The sequence below is a fragment of the Diabrotica virgifera genome, chromosome 8 (genome assembly GCF_917563875.1).
Source record: "Diabrotica virgifera virgifera chromosome 8, PGI_DIABVI_V3a".
NCBI classification, from domain to species: Eukaryota; Metazoa; Arthropoda; class Insecta; order Coleoptera; family Chrysomelidae; genus Diabrotica; species Diabrotica virgifera.
In genome coordinates, this window is record NC_065450.1 from 88,463,704 (window position 1) to 88,478,935 (window position 15,232).

Consider the following 15,232-nt stretch of genomic DNA (forward strand, 5'->3'; position numbering starts at 1 on the left):
TTCAAACCGTTTGAAACTGATGCTAGAACAAACCTAATAATATACATACATATTATGAGTATTTCACCATATCTGTATACAAAATATGTAGTACACATTTATAGTATAGTCGATTCGCTAATCATAGACACAACTGTCTACACTACAATAACAATAAAAATGCACTAGAAATAAACAAGCACGAGGAGAACTCTCAAATCATGATTTGGGAGTGCTCCTCGAACATTTAACGTGTCTTGGTTTGTTTATTTCTATATAGTGCATTTTTATTGTGATTGTAGTGTAGACATTTATGTCTCGGATTAGCGAATCGACGATACTACCGAGGATATTCAGCTAAGTAGGTGCTATTGTTTGAGATGTGAAATTCCATAAATATGGGTACCTGTTTTATGAAATGGTCCCTTGTTTATATAATTTCATACCTTGAACAATAGCATCCCGCTGATCTGAATATTAATGAGTCTCTTAGATGGTAATACTATATTTTCTATAGCCATAACACTCTTGATATTGTTTATACATATTTATATTTTTATAACTTACCTAAACCTCCCATTTGCCTCATCATTTCATCAAAATCTCCACCACCCATTCCTCCAACACCTTCATCGCCAGAATCATCTTCGTCATGCCATTTGTTGAAATCACATTTTAACCAATGGTGTTTCTTTTTGTCAGACGTTAATGTAGGCCAGTAGGGTCCATCTGTGTTTGCTTTAGTTACAATAATTTCAATACACCTACGAATATAGCAAATATTAATATAACAGGGAATTCAGAATAGGTTACTTACATAAAAATGAAAAATATTACGATATTGAAGCCAAAACTTACAAAGAATATACTTGTGGTTGGCAAACAGAAACAGGCAAGTCAATTTTTAAGAAAAAAATGTTTATTTAATTCATGTAAGTAAACCTAAAAAAATTATCTACCACTGATATAAAACAGACAAGTCAAATGTTAAATGTATTGCTTCATATCAAATGGCGATCTTTTTTACACTCACAATTTTATTCAGTTTACAGATGGACTCAACCAACGACTCAACTAACCAAGTCCTTTTATCCGTTAAGATTGGCCTGAACTCCTGTACCTAACCAAAATGTTTTGACTCAACTGATTAGGTGCATTTGATCATGTATTAGTGGAATGCTCACTAGCAAAAAATCTTGGTGGAGTCATGAGAAGAGGACATTGTGTATTGTGGGTTTTTTGCATCTCTTTTTTTTTCACTCTTTCTAATGTTTTCATTAATGGTATAACGTATGACATGTGCCATATGTACATTCCATTAAAATCTACACTCAAAGCTAAATACACACCTAAAATCACTGGTTACTTTGGGTTTGAAAGTAAATTACTTAAAAATGAAACCAAGCAAGGGTAAACAACGCATATAACTCTAAACAAAACTGTTTTTAGGAAGCTAGGACAAATAATCCCCGGACAAATAATCCCGGACAAAAAATCCCCACAAATTATCCCCGGACAAAAAATCCCCACAAATAATCCCCGGACAAATAATCTCCGGACAAAAAATCCCCGCAAAAAATCCCGGACAGATAATCCCCACAATTTTTTTTGGACAAAATATCCCCACAAAAAATCCCGGACAAAAAATCCCCAAGAAATAATTTTGCCGAAAAAAGTTGTCAAATGAATGCTTATAATCCAAGGATGGTACTAAAGATGAGAAATTTAGACTGTCTGTCCGTCGGTACGTCCGACCGCGAATATACTCCTTCATTATGCCAGGTAGAATGACAAATGAGGTGTCGAATGAACGGTTATAATCCAACGATGGTACTAAAGATGAGCAATTTGGTCCGTCGGTCTGCCTGACCGCGAATATACCTTCTCCGTCACTGTACCAGGTAGAATGACAAATAAGGTGTCGAATGAAAGCTTATAACCAAGGATGGTACTAAAGATGATAAATTTGACCAAGGCTGTCTGTCCATCTGTCTGTACGACCCCGAATGTAACTACTCCGTCATTATGCCAGGTAGAATGACAAATGAGGTGTCGAATGAACGGTTATTATCCAGCGATGGTACTAAAGATGAGCAATTTGGTCCGTCGGTCTGCCTGACCGCAAATATAACTCCTCCGTCACTGTACCAGGTAGAATGACAAATAAGGTGTCGAATGAAAGCTTATAATCCAAGGATGGTACTAAAGATGAGAAATTTGACCAAGGCTGTCTGTCCATCTGTCCGTCCGACCGCGAATGTAACTACTCCATCATTATGCCAAGTAGAATGACAAATAAGGTATCGAATGAACGGTTATAATTCAACGATGGTACTAAAGATGAGAAATTTGGTCCGTCGGTCTGCCTGACCGCGAATATAACTCCTCCGTCACTGTACTAGCTAGAATGACAAATGAGGTGTCGACTGAAAGCTCATAATCCAAGGATGGTACTAAAGATGAGCAATTTGGTCCGTCGGTCTGTCTGACCGCAAATATTACTCCTCCGTCACTGTACCAGGTAGAATGACAAATAAGGTGTCGAATGAAAGCTTATAACCAAGGATGGTACTAAAGATGATAAATTTGACCAAGACTGTCTGTCCATCTGTCCGTCCGACCGCGAATGTAACTATTCCGTTATTATGCCAGGTAGAATGACAAATGAGGTGTTGAATGAACGGTTATAATCCAACGATGGTACTAAAGATGAGCAATTTGGTCCGTCGGTCTGTCTGACCGCAAATATAACTCCTCCGTCACTGTACCAGGTAGAATGACAAATAAGGTTTCGATTGAAAGCTTATAACCAAGGATGGTATTAAAGATGATAAATTTGACCAAGACTGTCTGTCCATCTGTCCGTACGACCCCGAATGTAACTACTCCGTCATTATGCCAGGCAGGTAGAATGACAAATGAGGTGTCGAATGAACGGTTATTATCCAACGATGGTACCAAAGATGAGCAATTTGGTCCGTCGGTCTGCCTGACCGCGAATATAACTCCTCTGTCACTGTACCAGGTAGAATGACAAATGAGGTATCGAATGAACGATTATAATTCAACGATGGTACTAAAGATGAGAAATTTGGTCCGTCGGTCTGGCTGACCGCGAATATAACTCCTCCGTCACTGTACTAGCTAGAATGACAAATGAGGTGTCGACTGAAAGCTCATAATCCAAGGATGGTACTAAAGATGAGCAATTTGGTCCGTCGGTCTGTCTGACCGCAAATATTACTCCTCCGTCACTGTACCAGGTAGAATGACAAATAAGGTGTCGAATGAAAGCTTATAACCAAGGATGGTACTAAAGATGATAAATTTGACCAAGACTGTCTGTCCATCTGTCCGTCCGACCGCGAATGTAACTATTCCGTCATTATGTCAGGTAGAATGACAAATGAGGTGTTGAATGAACGGTTATAATCCAACGATGGTACTAAAGATGAGCAATTTGGTCCGTCGGTCTGTCTGACCGCAAATATAACTCCTCCGTCACTGTACCAGGTAGAATGACAAATAAGGTTTCGATTGAAAGCTTATAACCAAGGATGGTATTAAAGATGATAAATTTGACCAAGACTGTCTGTCCATCTGTCCGTACGACCCCGAATGTAACTACTCCGTCATTATGCCAGGCAGGTAGAATGACAAATGAGGTGTCGAATGAACGGTTATTATCCAACGATGGTACCAAAGATGAGCAATTTGGTCCGTCGGTCTGCCTGACCGCGAATATAACTCCTCTGTCACTGTACCAGGTAGAATGACAAATGAGGTATAGAATGAACGGTTATAATTCAACGATGGTACTAAAGATGAGAAATTTGGTCCGTCGGTCTGCCTGACCGCGAATATAACTCCTCCGTCACTGTACTAGCTAGAATGACAAATGAGGTGTCGAATGAAAGCTTATAATCCAAGGATGGTACTAAAGATGAGAAATTTGACCAAAGCTGGCTGTCCATCTGTCCGTCCGACCGCGAATGTAACTACTCCGTCATTATGCCAGGTAGAATGACAAATGAGGTGTCGAATGAAAGCTTATAATCCAAGGATGGTACTAAAGATGAGAAATTTGACCAAGGCTGTCTGTCCATCTGTCCGTCCGACCGCGAATGTAACTACTCCATCATTATGCCAGGTAGAATGACAAATGAGGTATCGAATGAACGGTTATAATTCAACGATGGTACTAAAGATGAGAAATTTGGTCCGGCGGTCTGCCTGACCGCGAATATAACTCCTCCGTCACTGTACTAGGTAGAATGACAAATGAGTTGTCGAATGAAAGCTTATAATACAAAGATGGTACTAAAGATGAGAAATTTAACCAAGGCTGGATGTCCATGTGTCCGTCCGACCGCGAATGTAACTACTCCGTCATTATGCCAGGTAGAATGACAAATAAGGTGTCGAATGAATGGTTATAATTCAACGATGGTACTAAAGATGAGCAATTTGGTCCGTCGGTCTGCCTGACCGCGATTATAACTCCTCCGTCACTGTACCAGGTAGAATGGCAAATAAGGTGTCGAATGAAAGCTTATAACCGAGGATGGTACTAAAGATGAAACATTTGACTAAGGCTGTCTGTTCATCTGTCCGTGCGAGCGCGAATGTAAATACTTCGTCATTATGCCAGGGAAAATGACAAATGAGGTTTCGAATGAACGATTATAATCCAACGATGGTACTAAAGATGAGCAATTATGTCCGTCGGTCTGCCTGACCGCAAATATAGCTTCTCCGTCACTGTACCAGGTAGAATGACAAATGAGGTGTCGAATGAAAACTTATAATCCAAGGATGGTACTAAAGGTGAGAAATTTGACCAAGGACTTCCGGTTTTAGAAATGCGACCGGAAGTACTGTTTTAAAGTCACCGGAATAGTAAAAGTGATATATTATTCGACGAGCTTTCGCAAGGAGAGGACAAATATATACTTCCGGTTTCATGAGTGTCTTTGCGTCTGTCCTCCTACATACAACTCCTCCGTATTAATACAGATATAATGACAAATAATGACGTTTTGAATGAAAGCTTATAACACAAGGATGGTATTAGAAATGAGTAATTTGACATCGGACTTCAGTTTTAGAGTTGCAACCGCAAGTACCTGTTTTAAAGTGACTCAAAGTATGATATGAATGTAAATGAAGATGATCCAAAATTAGTAAAATCCTATATGCATCGACGCAAAGTTACTCGAAGAGTTCAAATATCGACTTCCAGTTCTACTTTCGATTACTTTGGATGAAAACCTAGGACTTACGAAGTCCAATTACTTGTTAACACATGCTCTTGTGAACATAAACGGAAAGAAATAACACGAGTAGCGTTCATCGGCAAATCATCAACGGCTGATAGCAAAACTCTACGAAACTACAAACGATTTCCTACTAACAAGGTTATAGTCTAAGATCCGAATATATTTATGTCGACCTGCATCCATCTGCTTTCCGGATAAAACGTTTTTTTTTTAATTAAATGTCATACATAGACAAAAACGACTTGCATGGCTTGCCTATTAAAATCGTGTCATAGCTACCCTTAAGGTGGGGTGAGCATCGAGTTTGAAATAAATATTTCAAGCATATTTTTTTAAATTTTTTTGAACGTATGATAGAATTCTTAAGATCCCATGGACTGATCGGGTCACAAATGAGGAGGTCCTTATAGAAGATTGGGGAAAAACCGAGAAGTATTAACCACCATCAAATCTTAAAAGTTGGAATACTTTGGACACATTATGCGAAATGAATCCAGATATGCCTTCCTACAAGCCATCCTGCAAGGAAAAATATTTGGAAAGCGAGGTCCAGGAAGAAGAAGAACATCCTGGTTAAAGAACCTCAGAACCTGGTTCAACACAACATCTGTGCAGCTTTTCCGCGTTGCTACAGGTAAAGTGAAGATTGCCATGATGATCGCCAACATTCGTCACGGATAGGCACATCAAGAAGAAAAAAAAGTATTATTTTATTTTTAAATTAAATAAGCATATTTATTCATATTAATTCGATGAATTAAAAAAAAATAAGGAAAAATATTAAACAATAAGCCAACGCTCAGTGAATCATGTGAATCAAAAAGATCAAAAATATTTTATTAGGTTATGAGTTTATCGAGCATAACTCTGTCGAGATTTTTTAGTTATAACGATTTTTGACTTTTTAGTATTACTCAGAAGTCAAAACCAAATTTTTGCTCAAGATTGGGTGAAAATCAACATATTTATTATAATAAAAAATAAGCATAAACCAAAAAAACTGTATGTGCACTTTGTATGCACGTTAAAAATTCGATTAAAATTCACATCCTTATTCCAGTCAAAACACGATAATTAAGAAGTTGCTGATGTGACATTTCTATAATCGACCGAGGAACACATTAATTTTTTATTATTTATGTTGATAACGTGAACGGTATCAAATATCACATCGTGGACATCTGTATTGATTTAAATAATAAAAAATGTGGCAACGAGTCTCGAAGATTTATAACGCCATTGATGATGATGATGATGACTAAATACTTTTTACGTTAAATTTACAAAAATGAACAGGTTTTTTTTGTATTACAACCAATATTATCGTTTTCAGGACCAGCAATTATCATCACAAATAGGAAATGTTTTGAACAGGGTTATACAAAGCAGAGTGAGCAAAAGATTTAATATAAGCGAATAATTACAACATGATTCCCAGAGCCTTAGCTCATTCCCCATATGCTGCACGATTTTTGAAAGAACTCACAATTGGAATTCGGAATTCGATATTTGGTAATCGAAATTACAATTCATGCTTAAATTTAATTGCTAATCAATATTTTCGTACCAAAAAGCGGTTGCCCATCTGTACACTAATGGAACGCAGATTCAGATAGAGCGCGTTAAACAGTCTTGCTACCTATTACATTATTATAAATATTACTGCTCATTATTATAAATAATGAGCAGTAGAGTAGAAAAGTTGAAAATAGTGGAGGTATTTAGCATTAACGGTTCTCCTTTAAAATCAAGATGACGGCTAACGCTTCAGCGGAATTCAGTCGCAATTTTAAATTTATACCACTATTATTGACCTCCCCTAAAGGTTAGAATTATAAAATTTGGGGCAGCTCGAAAACAAGATTCAATTCAATAATTATGCTTCCCCTCTTTTTAATATATTCCCGCTTAACTCAAAAAATATCAACCGCACGACAAAAATTGTCAAAAAGAAATTGTAGGAAATCATATTTGAAACAATTTTAAATATTCGTAAAAAATGAAAGAGATCAAAATTATGTAAAAGTTAATTCCATCTACTAAGTTCTATTTTTGTATAGGTACCTACATTTTTATCGTAAAACTCATTATCGAGACAATTCAATAGTTATGCTCTAACTCTAACTGTCACTATTTTCCCCCACAACTCGGAAAATATCGACATCATAAAATAGTTATTTTCCTAACTAGTGCGGAAAGTAATATTTTCACGCACGAGACTGCCGTTGACCCGAACGACGCTATAGCGGAGTTCGGGCAAGCAGTCGAGTGCGGGGAAGACACTTTCCGCACGAGTTAGGAATAATATTTTTTCTAGGGCCGTACGTTTGGAAAAAGCCACAAAAAATAGAGTTATATCAATTTTTATTTAGAAGTGAACATATACAAATCAATTCTTTGACAAGGTAGTCAAAACCAAACTTTCAATATAATGGGTTACCACGACGACGATATTGGTTTCCATTTCCATGACGACAATTCAAAACCATTGTAATTGTCTACTGATCTGATATCTCTCCTGATCTGATATGTCTCCAATAACGGACTTAACATAAATGCAACAAAGACAAAGTTACTTGTGGTTAGTAAACAAGACGTCGGCCCTATGCAACTAATTGTCAATGATAAATCAATAACAAAAGTTAACCATTTTAAATACCTAGGATGTTGGATAAACGAGACACTAAATCCGGATGAAGAAATTAAAACTCGTATAGAAATTGCAAGAGGAGCATTTATGAAACTTAGATCTATTCTGAGCAACTCTCAGCTGAACTTACAACTAAGAATCAAGTTCCTAAAATGTTATGTGTATCCTGTAATACTATATGGATGTGAAACCTGGATCATGAAGGTTAACATGATGAACAAATTAGAAGCCTTTGAGATGTGGTCGTATCGTAGAATGCTCAGAATATCATGGGTTCAACGCATTTCAAACACAGAAGTCTTAAATAGAGTAGGTCAAGGCGAAGATGACTTAATGAAGATGATAAAAAAAAACTTAATATCTGGGGCATATAATGAGAGGTAGCAGATACAGGATGCTGCAGTTAATACTCAATGGAAAGATCGACGGAAAAAGAGGAATTGGTCGAAAGAAATATTCATGGCTCCGAAACCTTCGTCAATGGACTGGCTTATCAGCAGATCAATTGTTACATGCCGCACAAGATCGAGAACGATATCGGCAAATTGTTATGGAAGCTACCCACGCCTAAAAATTTGGGCACGGTACTTAAAGAAGAAGAAGAAGACTGATCTGACTTTTAAATATTATGTCAAAATAATTTTATTTCATCGAATTATCGCAGTAATTTCATTAAAACATGAACACAATAAGATAAATTTAAAAAAATTAGTACCTAAATAATATCTAAATATTAGTTTATTGAATGTATTATACTTCACGCACGCCGTGCGGGAAAGTGCAACTTTTGGAAACGAAATGCGTGCGTGAATCTTTAGTACATACCATTGTTGGATTATAACCCTTCATTCGACACCTCATTTGTCATTCTACCTGGCATAATGACGGAGTAGTTACATTCGCGGTCTGACAGACAGACGGACAGACAGCCTTGGTCAAATTTCTCAACTTTAGTACCATCCTTGGTTATAAGCTTTCATTCAACACCTTATTTGTCATTCTACCTGGTACAGTGACGGAAGAGTTACATTCGCGGTCAGGCAGACCGACGGACCAAATTGCTCATCTTTAGTACCATCGTTGGATTATAACCCTTCATTCGACACCTCATTTGTCATTCTACTTGGCATAATGACGGAGTAGTTACATTCGCGGTCTGACGGACAGGCGGACAGACAGCCTTGGTCAAATTTCTCAACTTTAGTACCATCCTTGGTTATAAGCTTTCATTCGACACCTGATTTGTCATTCTACCTGGTACAGTGACGGAAGAGTTACATTCGCGGTCAGGCAGACCGACGGACCAAATTGCTCATCTTTAGTACCATCGTTGGATTATAACCCTTCATTCGACACCTCATTTGTCATTCTACTTGGCATAATGACGGAGTAGTTACATTCGCGGTCTGACGGACAGGCGGACAGACAGCCTTGGTCAAATTTCTCAACTTTAGTACCATCCTTGGTTATAAGCTTTCATTCGACACCTTATTTGTCATTCTACCTGGTACAGTGACGGAAGAGTTACATTCGCGGTCAGGCAGACCGACGGACCAAATTGCTCATCTTTAGTACCATCGTTGGATTATAACCCTTCATTCGACACCTCATTTGTCATTCTACCTGGCATAATGACGGAGTAGTTACATTCGCGGTCTGACGGACAGACGGACAGACAGCCTTCGTCAAATTTCTCATCTTTAGTACCATCCTTGGTTATAAGCTTTCTTAGACACCTAATTTGTCATTCTACCTGGTACAGTGACGGAGGAGTTATATTCGCCGTCAGGCAGACCGACGGACCAAATTGCTCATCTTTAGTACCATCGTTGGATTATAACCGTTTATTCGACACCTCATTTGTCATTCTACCTGGCGTAATGACGGAGTAATTACATTCGCGGTTGGACGGACAGATTGACAGACAGCCTTGGTCAAATTCCTCATCTTTAGTACCATCCTTGGATTATAAGCTTTCATTCGAGACCTTATTTATCATTCTACCTAGTACAGTGACGGAGGAGTTATATTCGCGGTCAGGCAGACCGACGGGCCAAATTGCTCATCTTTAGTACCATCGTTGGATTATAACCGTTCATTCGACACCTCATTTGTCATTCTAACTGGTATAATGACGGAGTAGTTACATTCGCTGTCGGACGGACCGATGGACAGACAGCCTCGGTCAAATTTCTCATCTTTAGTACTATCCTTGGATTATAAGCTTTTATTCGACACCTCATTTGTCATTCTACCTGGTATAGTGACGGAGGAGTTATATTCCCGGTCAGGTAGACCGACATACCAAATTGCTCATCTTTAGTACCATCGTTGGATTATAACCGTTCATTCGACATCCCATTTGTCATTCTACCCGGCATAATGACGGAGTAGTTAAATTCGCGGTCGGACAGACAGATGGACAGACAGCCTTGGTCAAATTTATCATCTTCAGTACCATCCTTGGCTATAAGCTTTCACTCGACACCTTATTTGTCATTCTACCTGGTACAGTGACGGAAGAGTTACATTCGCGGTCAGGCAGACCGACGAACCAAATTGCTCATCTTTCGTACCATCGTTGGATTATAACCCTTCATTCGACACCTGATTTGTCATTCTACCTGGCATAATGACGGAATAGTTACATTCGCGGTCTGACGGACAGACGGACAGACAGCCTTGGTCAAATTTCTCAACTTTAGTACATCCTTGGTTATAAGCTTTCATTCGACACCTTATTTGTCATTCTACCAGGTACAGTTGCGGAGGAGTTATATTCGCGGTCAGGCAGACCGAAGTACCAAATTTCTCATCTTTATTTCCATCGTTGGATTATAACCCTTCATTCGACACCTCATTTGTCATTCTACCTGGCATAATGACGGAGTAGTTACATTCGCGGTCTGACAGACAGACGGACAGACAGCCTTGGTCAAATTTCTCAACTTTAGTACCATCCTTGGTTATAAGCTTTCATTCGACACCTTATTTGTCATTCTACCTGGTACAGTGACGGAAGAGTTACATTCGCGGTCAGGCAGACCGACGGACCAAATTGCTCATCTTTAGTACCATCGTTGGATTATAACCCTTCATTCGACACCTCATTTGTCATTCTACTTGGTATAATGACGGAGTAGTTACATTCGCGGTCTGACGGACAGGCGGACAGACAGCCTTGGTCAAATTTCTCAACTTTAGTACCATCCTTGGTTATAAGCTTTCATTCGACACCTTATTTGTCATTCTACCTGGTACAGTGACGGAAGAGTTACATTCGCGGTCAGGCAGACCGACGGACCAAATTGCTCATCTTTAGTACCATCGTTGGATTATAACCCTTCATTCGACACCTCATTTGTCATTCTACCTGGCATAATGACGGAGTAGTTACATTCGCGGTCTGACGGACAGACGGACAGACAGCCTTCGTCAAATTTCTCATCTTTAGTACCATCCGTGGTTATAAGCTTTCATTAGACACCCAATTTGTCATTCTATCTGGTACAGTGACGGAGGAGTTATATTCGCGGTCAGGCAGACCGACTGACCAAATTGCTCATCTTTAGTACCATCGTTGGATTATAACCGTTCATTCGACACCCCATTTGTCATTCTACCTGGCATAATGACGGAGTAGTTATATTCGCGGTCGGACGTACCGACGGACAGACAGTCTAAATTTCTCATCTTTAGTTTAGTACCATCCTTGGATTATATGCATTCATTTGACAACTTTATTCGGCAAAAATATTTCTTGGGGATTTTTTGTCCGGGATTTTTTGTGGGGATATTTTGTCCAAAAAAATTTATGGGGATTATCTGTCCGGGATTTTTTGTGGGGATTTTTTGTCCGGGGATTATTTGTGGGGATTATTTGTAGGGATTTTTTGTGGGGATTTTTTGTCCGGGGATAATTTGTGGGGATTTTTTGTCCGGGATTATTTGTCCGGGGATTATTTGTCCGGACCCCGTTTTTAGAGGAAGGTGAGTGATATTTTTTTGTACTCAAAGAGAGTAACATAAATAAACTGCATCTCTTATTCAAGTGAAAGAAACTGCTTATCGTCCAAGAACAATGGTTTATCAATTGGAGCCTATCTGTTGTGGCTGTCTTAATATTTTCAATGAAAGCAAAAAATTTTACTTTTAACACATTCGTGAATATGTCTTCATATACAGACAATGATTTCCCTGTAAGTGTCTGTATATGAAGATGTGTCCACAAATGGGCTATTGCCAGTAAGATAAAATCTATGATCACGGATGTAGAATGATCAATCATATTGATGTAGAAAATCAGAGAGGAAGGACTGCACCAAAAAAGAAAATTACCTAAGAGAAACAAACAGATATTGTTCGTCCACTCTTAACTTTTCCCATGGGTCACTACTTCTATACTCTATAAAAAAACGTTCTATACATTGTTTTGATAAAATTAATAGTTTTCGATTTATTCGCTATCGAAAGTGTTACGTTTTATATCTAAAAAATCAATGTTTTTAATAAGTTTTCTGCTAATACAGTACAACCTGCCACACCCGGACCTCCCCATATCCGGACGGTCATGCCGTCCGGATCTACCGAAATCTACCGAGAAAGGCAGTACTGCTGTTGGACAACGCACCCTCTCATTCCGACCCAAAAGAACTAAAAGATGGCGAAGTAATGTATTATAGAATCTATAAAACGTGTCTATCAACGAAAGCTATTGACGGCGTTGATTACTGGAATGTATGAAGGAGAAAGCGTTATAGAGACTATAAAAGAAGTGATCTTGATATCCGGATTTTTTCATATCCGGATCGGTCTGTCGCCACATTGATCCGAATATGGCAGGTTTTACTGTAACTCCAAAAGTTTTCGTCTTATCAAAACAACTTTACTTAACAAAAATGTACTTTTTGAAAAAATAAACAACCGTTTTTAATTTTCTTTAAGACCAATGGTAATCGAGCTATATTTTATTATATTATATTAGCTTTTCTTCGTCAAATGCTAAATATTGTAGTATAGTTTCAAAGTCAAAAGACGGGAAACCTATGCATTTTTCGAGGATAACTTGTTCAAACCAATTTAAAGTATTTAAAAATATCTATCTCCAGAAATAAAAGTCTCTAGCTCAAAAATTAAGTGACTTATAATGAAAAGAATGTCAGTCTCTATTTTTTTTTCAGCGAAAAAGTGATCCGAAGCAACCCTCTAATCACCACCCTAATTAAAATTAGTCATTGACCTTATTTGGTCTTCTTTATTCATGTATTATTAATAGGTTCTAGAAGTTTGACCGGCTTAGAATGATTAGTTAAAAAAAATGGGAGTTAAAAGCGAATAACGAATTTTTGTAGTTTGGAAAAAATGGCCTTTTCTTCAGAATAGAAAGATTAGTATCAGAGATACGAAAAAATGTTTAAATATGAAATTGTAGCTTATTTAATTTCCAAGAACCTGGTTTGCAAACATTTTTTCCACGGCAAAAATTGAGTGAACTATTGACAATTAAAACTTGTAATAACATGCAAAAATCACCTTTACCAACCCTTTCAAAGTCACCTCTTTGTGCGAATGAGGATTTTAAAAAGATTTAATATTAATAGGCTTATAGATCTTGTAAAAACCTACAAAATTCTTTTTTACCAAACTTTCTAAGATAAAAAATATAAAAGTTATGATTAAAAAATCAATATATGTATTTTTTTGAAAAAAAAAAGGAGAAATTCAATTGGAAGCATAATAATGTAAGTTGGCAGTGTTTTTAGTCAGTGGCCTTATTCATTCTTCTTTATTTATTTATTTATTTTCATATTCTTTTTCTTTATGGCGTCGGAGGTTTTATTCATCTTCTATCCATCTCTTCCATTTCTTGCGGTCCTTTGCTAACTCTTTCATTTGTTGATGTGTTTTTCCTTTTTCCTGTAAAATTTCTATAATCTGATCGATGCATCTCTTCCTTGGCCTCCCTTTCCTTCTTTTACCATATCTTTTCGATTCCATCACCTGCTTTGGTAGTCTTCCCTAGTCCATTCTGTTAATGTGTCCACACCATTTTAATTTTCTTTTTTGTATCTTGTTTCTTGGTAACCTATAATACGATATTGTATGATATTATAAGTTATTTAATTCCCAAGAACTTGACTTGAAAAAAAATTGTCTACGGCAAAAATTGAGTGAATCGTAAATGAGTATATTGAAAAACATTGATGTTTTCGATAGCGAATAAATTGAAAACTATTAATTTTATCAAAAAAATGTATAGAACATTTTTTGCTTAGAATGAATGCATCTGGAGATAGATATTTTTAGATAGTTTAAATTAGTTTGAACAAATATATTCTTGAAAAATGCAGTTTTCCCGTCTTTTGACTTTGAAACTACAATATTTAGCATTTGACGAATAAGAGCTACCATTTAATAAAGTATAGCTCGATTACTATTGGTCTTAGAGAAAATTAGAAAAAACGGTATTGTTTATTTTTTCAAAAGGTACGTTTTTGTTAAGCAAAGTTGTTCTGATAAAATCAAACATTTTTGAGTTATTAGTAGAAAACTGATTAAAAACATTGATTTTTTCGATATAAAACTAACACTTTCAATAGCGAATAAATCGAAAGCTATTAATTTTATAGCTAGTCCCTTGAGGGATCATAGAAAATCTAAAAAACGTCAGATTTTCTACACAATTTTAATAGAAGTACATATAACTTCTAAAGTGCGGACAAAGTACACACACATTTTTTTTCTATATTAATAATTCCAAAAATATATATAAAAACTATTTAAAAAGTCAGTACAACTATTAACTCACTTTTGTCTCTGTTCTCGCAAATTTTAAAACACAACTTCACAACCATAACCATAACAAACCACAGCAGCGGCGCCACAGCCGCCATATTGGATAATTTTTGACATGTCATTTGAACACCCAATCAGAGCAAACATATAACGCATCTGTGCCCAGCACCAACATTTTTGATAAAATCGCACACATTTACATTCACTCCCTATCACGCCTAAAGAAGTACCTATAACTTCAAAAACTAAAACTTCATACATGTTTTACCTGAGACAAATTTATTAGGCAATTAAAAATTTGTACAGATTACTTGAATGAAAAACTCCCACAGACCACAGGCCCCACCAAATAGAAGCTGATCAAGTGTATGATGAAAAGATAAAGATACAGAAACTGCCAAAACTGTTACATATTTAAGTACATACATTTTCAACCTACAACTGTGCTTATCCATCCTATCTTTGCATTTTAGAAGAGACAGCAGTCTACATTTAATTTGACAGTTCATGGTAACACCACAGGTAAAGT

At 37.1% G+C, this 15,232-nt stretch overlaps 1 protein-coding gene across 1 annotated transcript in view; it reads right to left on the bottom strand.

Moving 5' to 3' along the window:
- Window positions 1-15,232, bottom strand: part of LOC126890794 (co-chaperone protein daf-41) — a 56,862-nt gene that overhangs the window by 15,157 nt on the left and 26,473 nt on the right. The window contains exon 4 of the mRNA XM_050659986.1: window positions 547-743. Coding sequence (XP_050515943.1) covers window positions 547-743 — 197 coding nt within the window. The remainder of the gene's footprint in view (window positions 1-546; window positions 744-15,232) is intronic.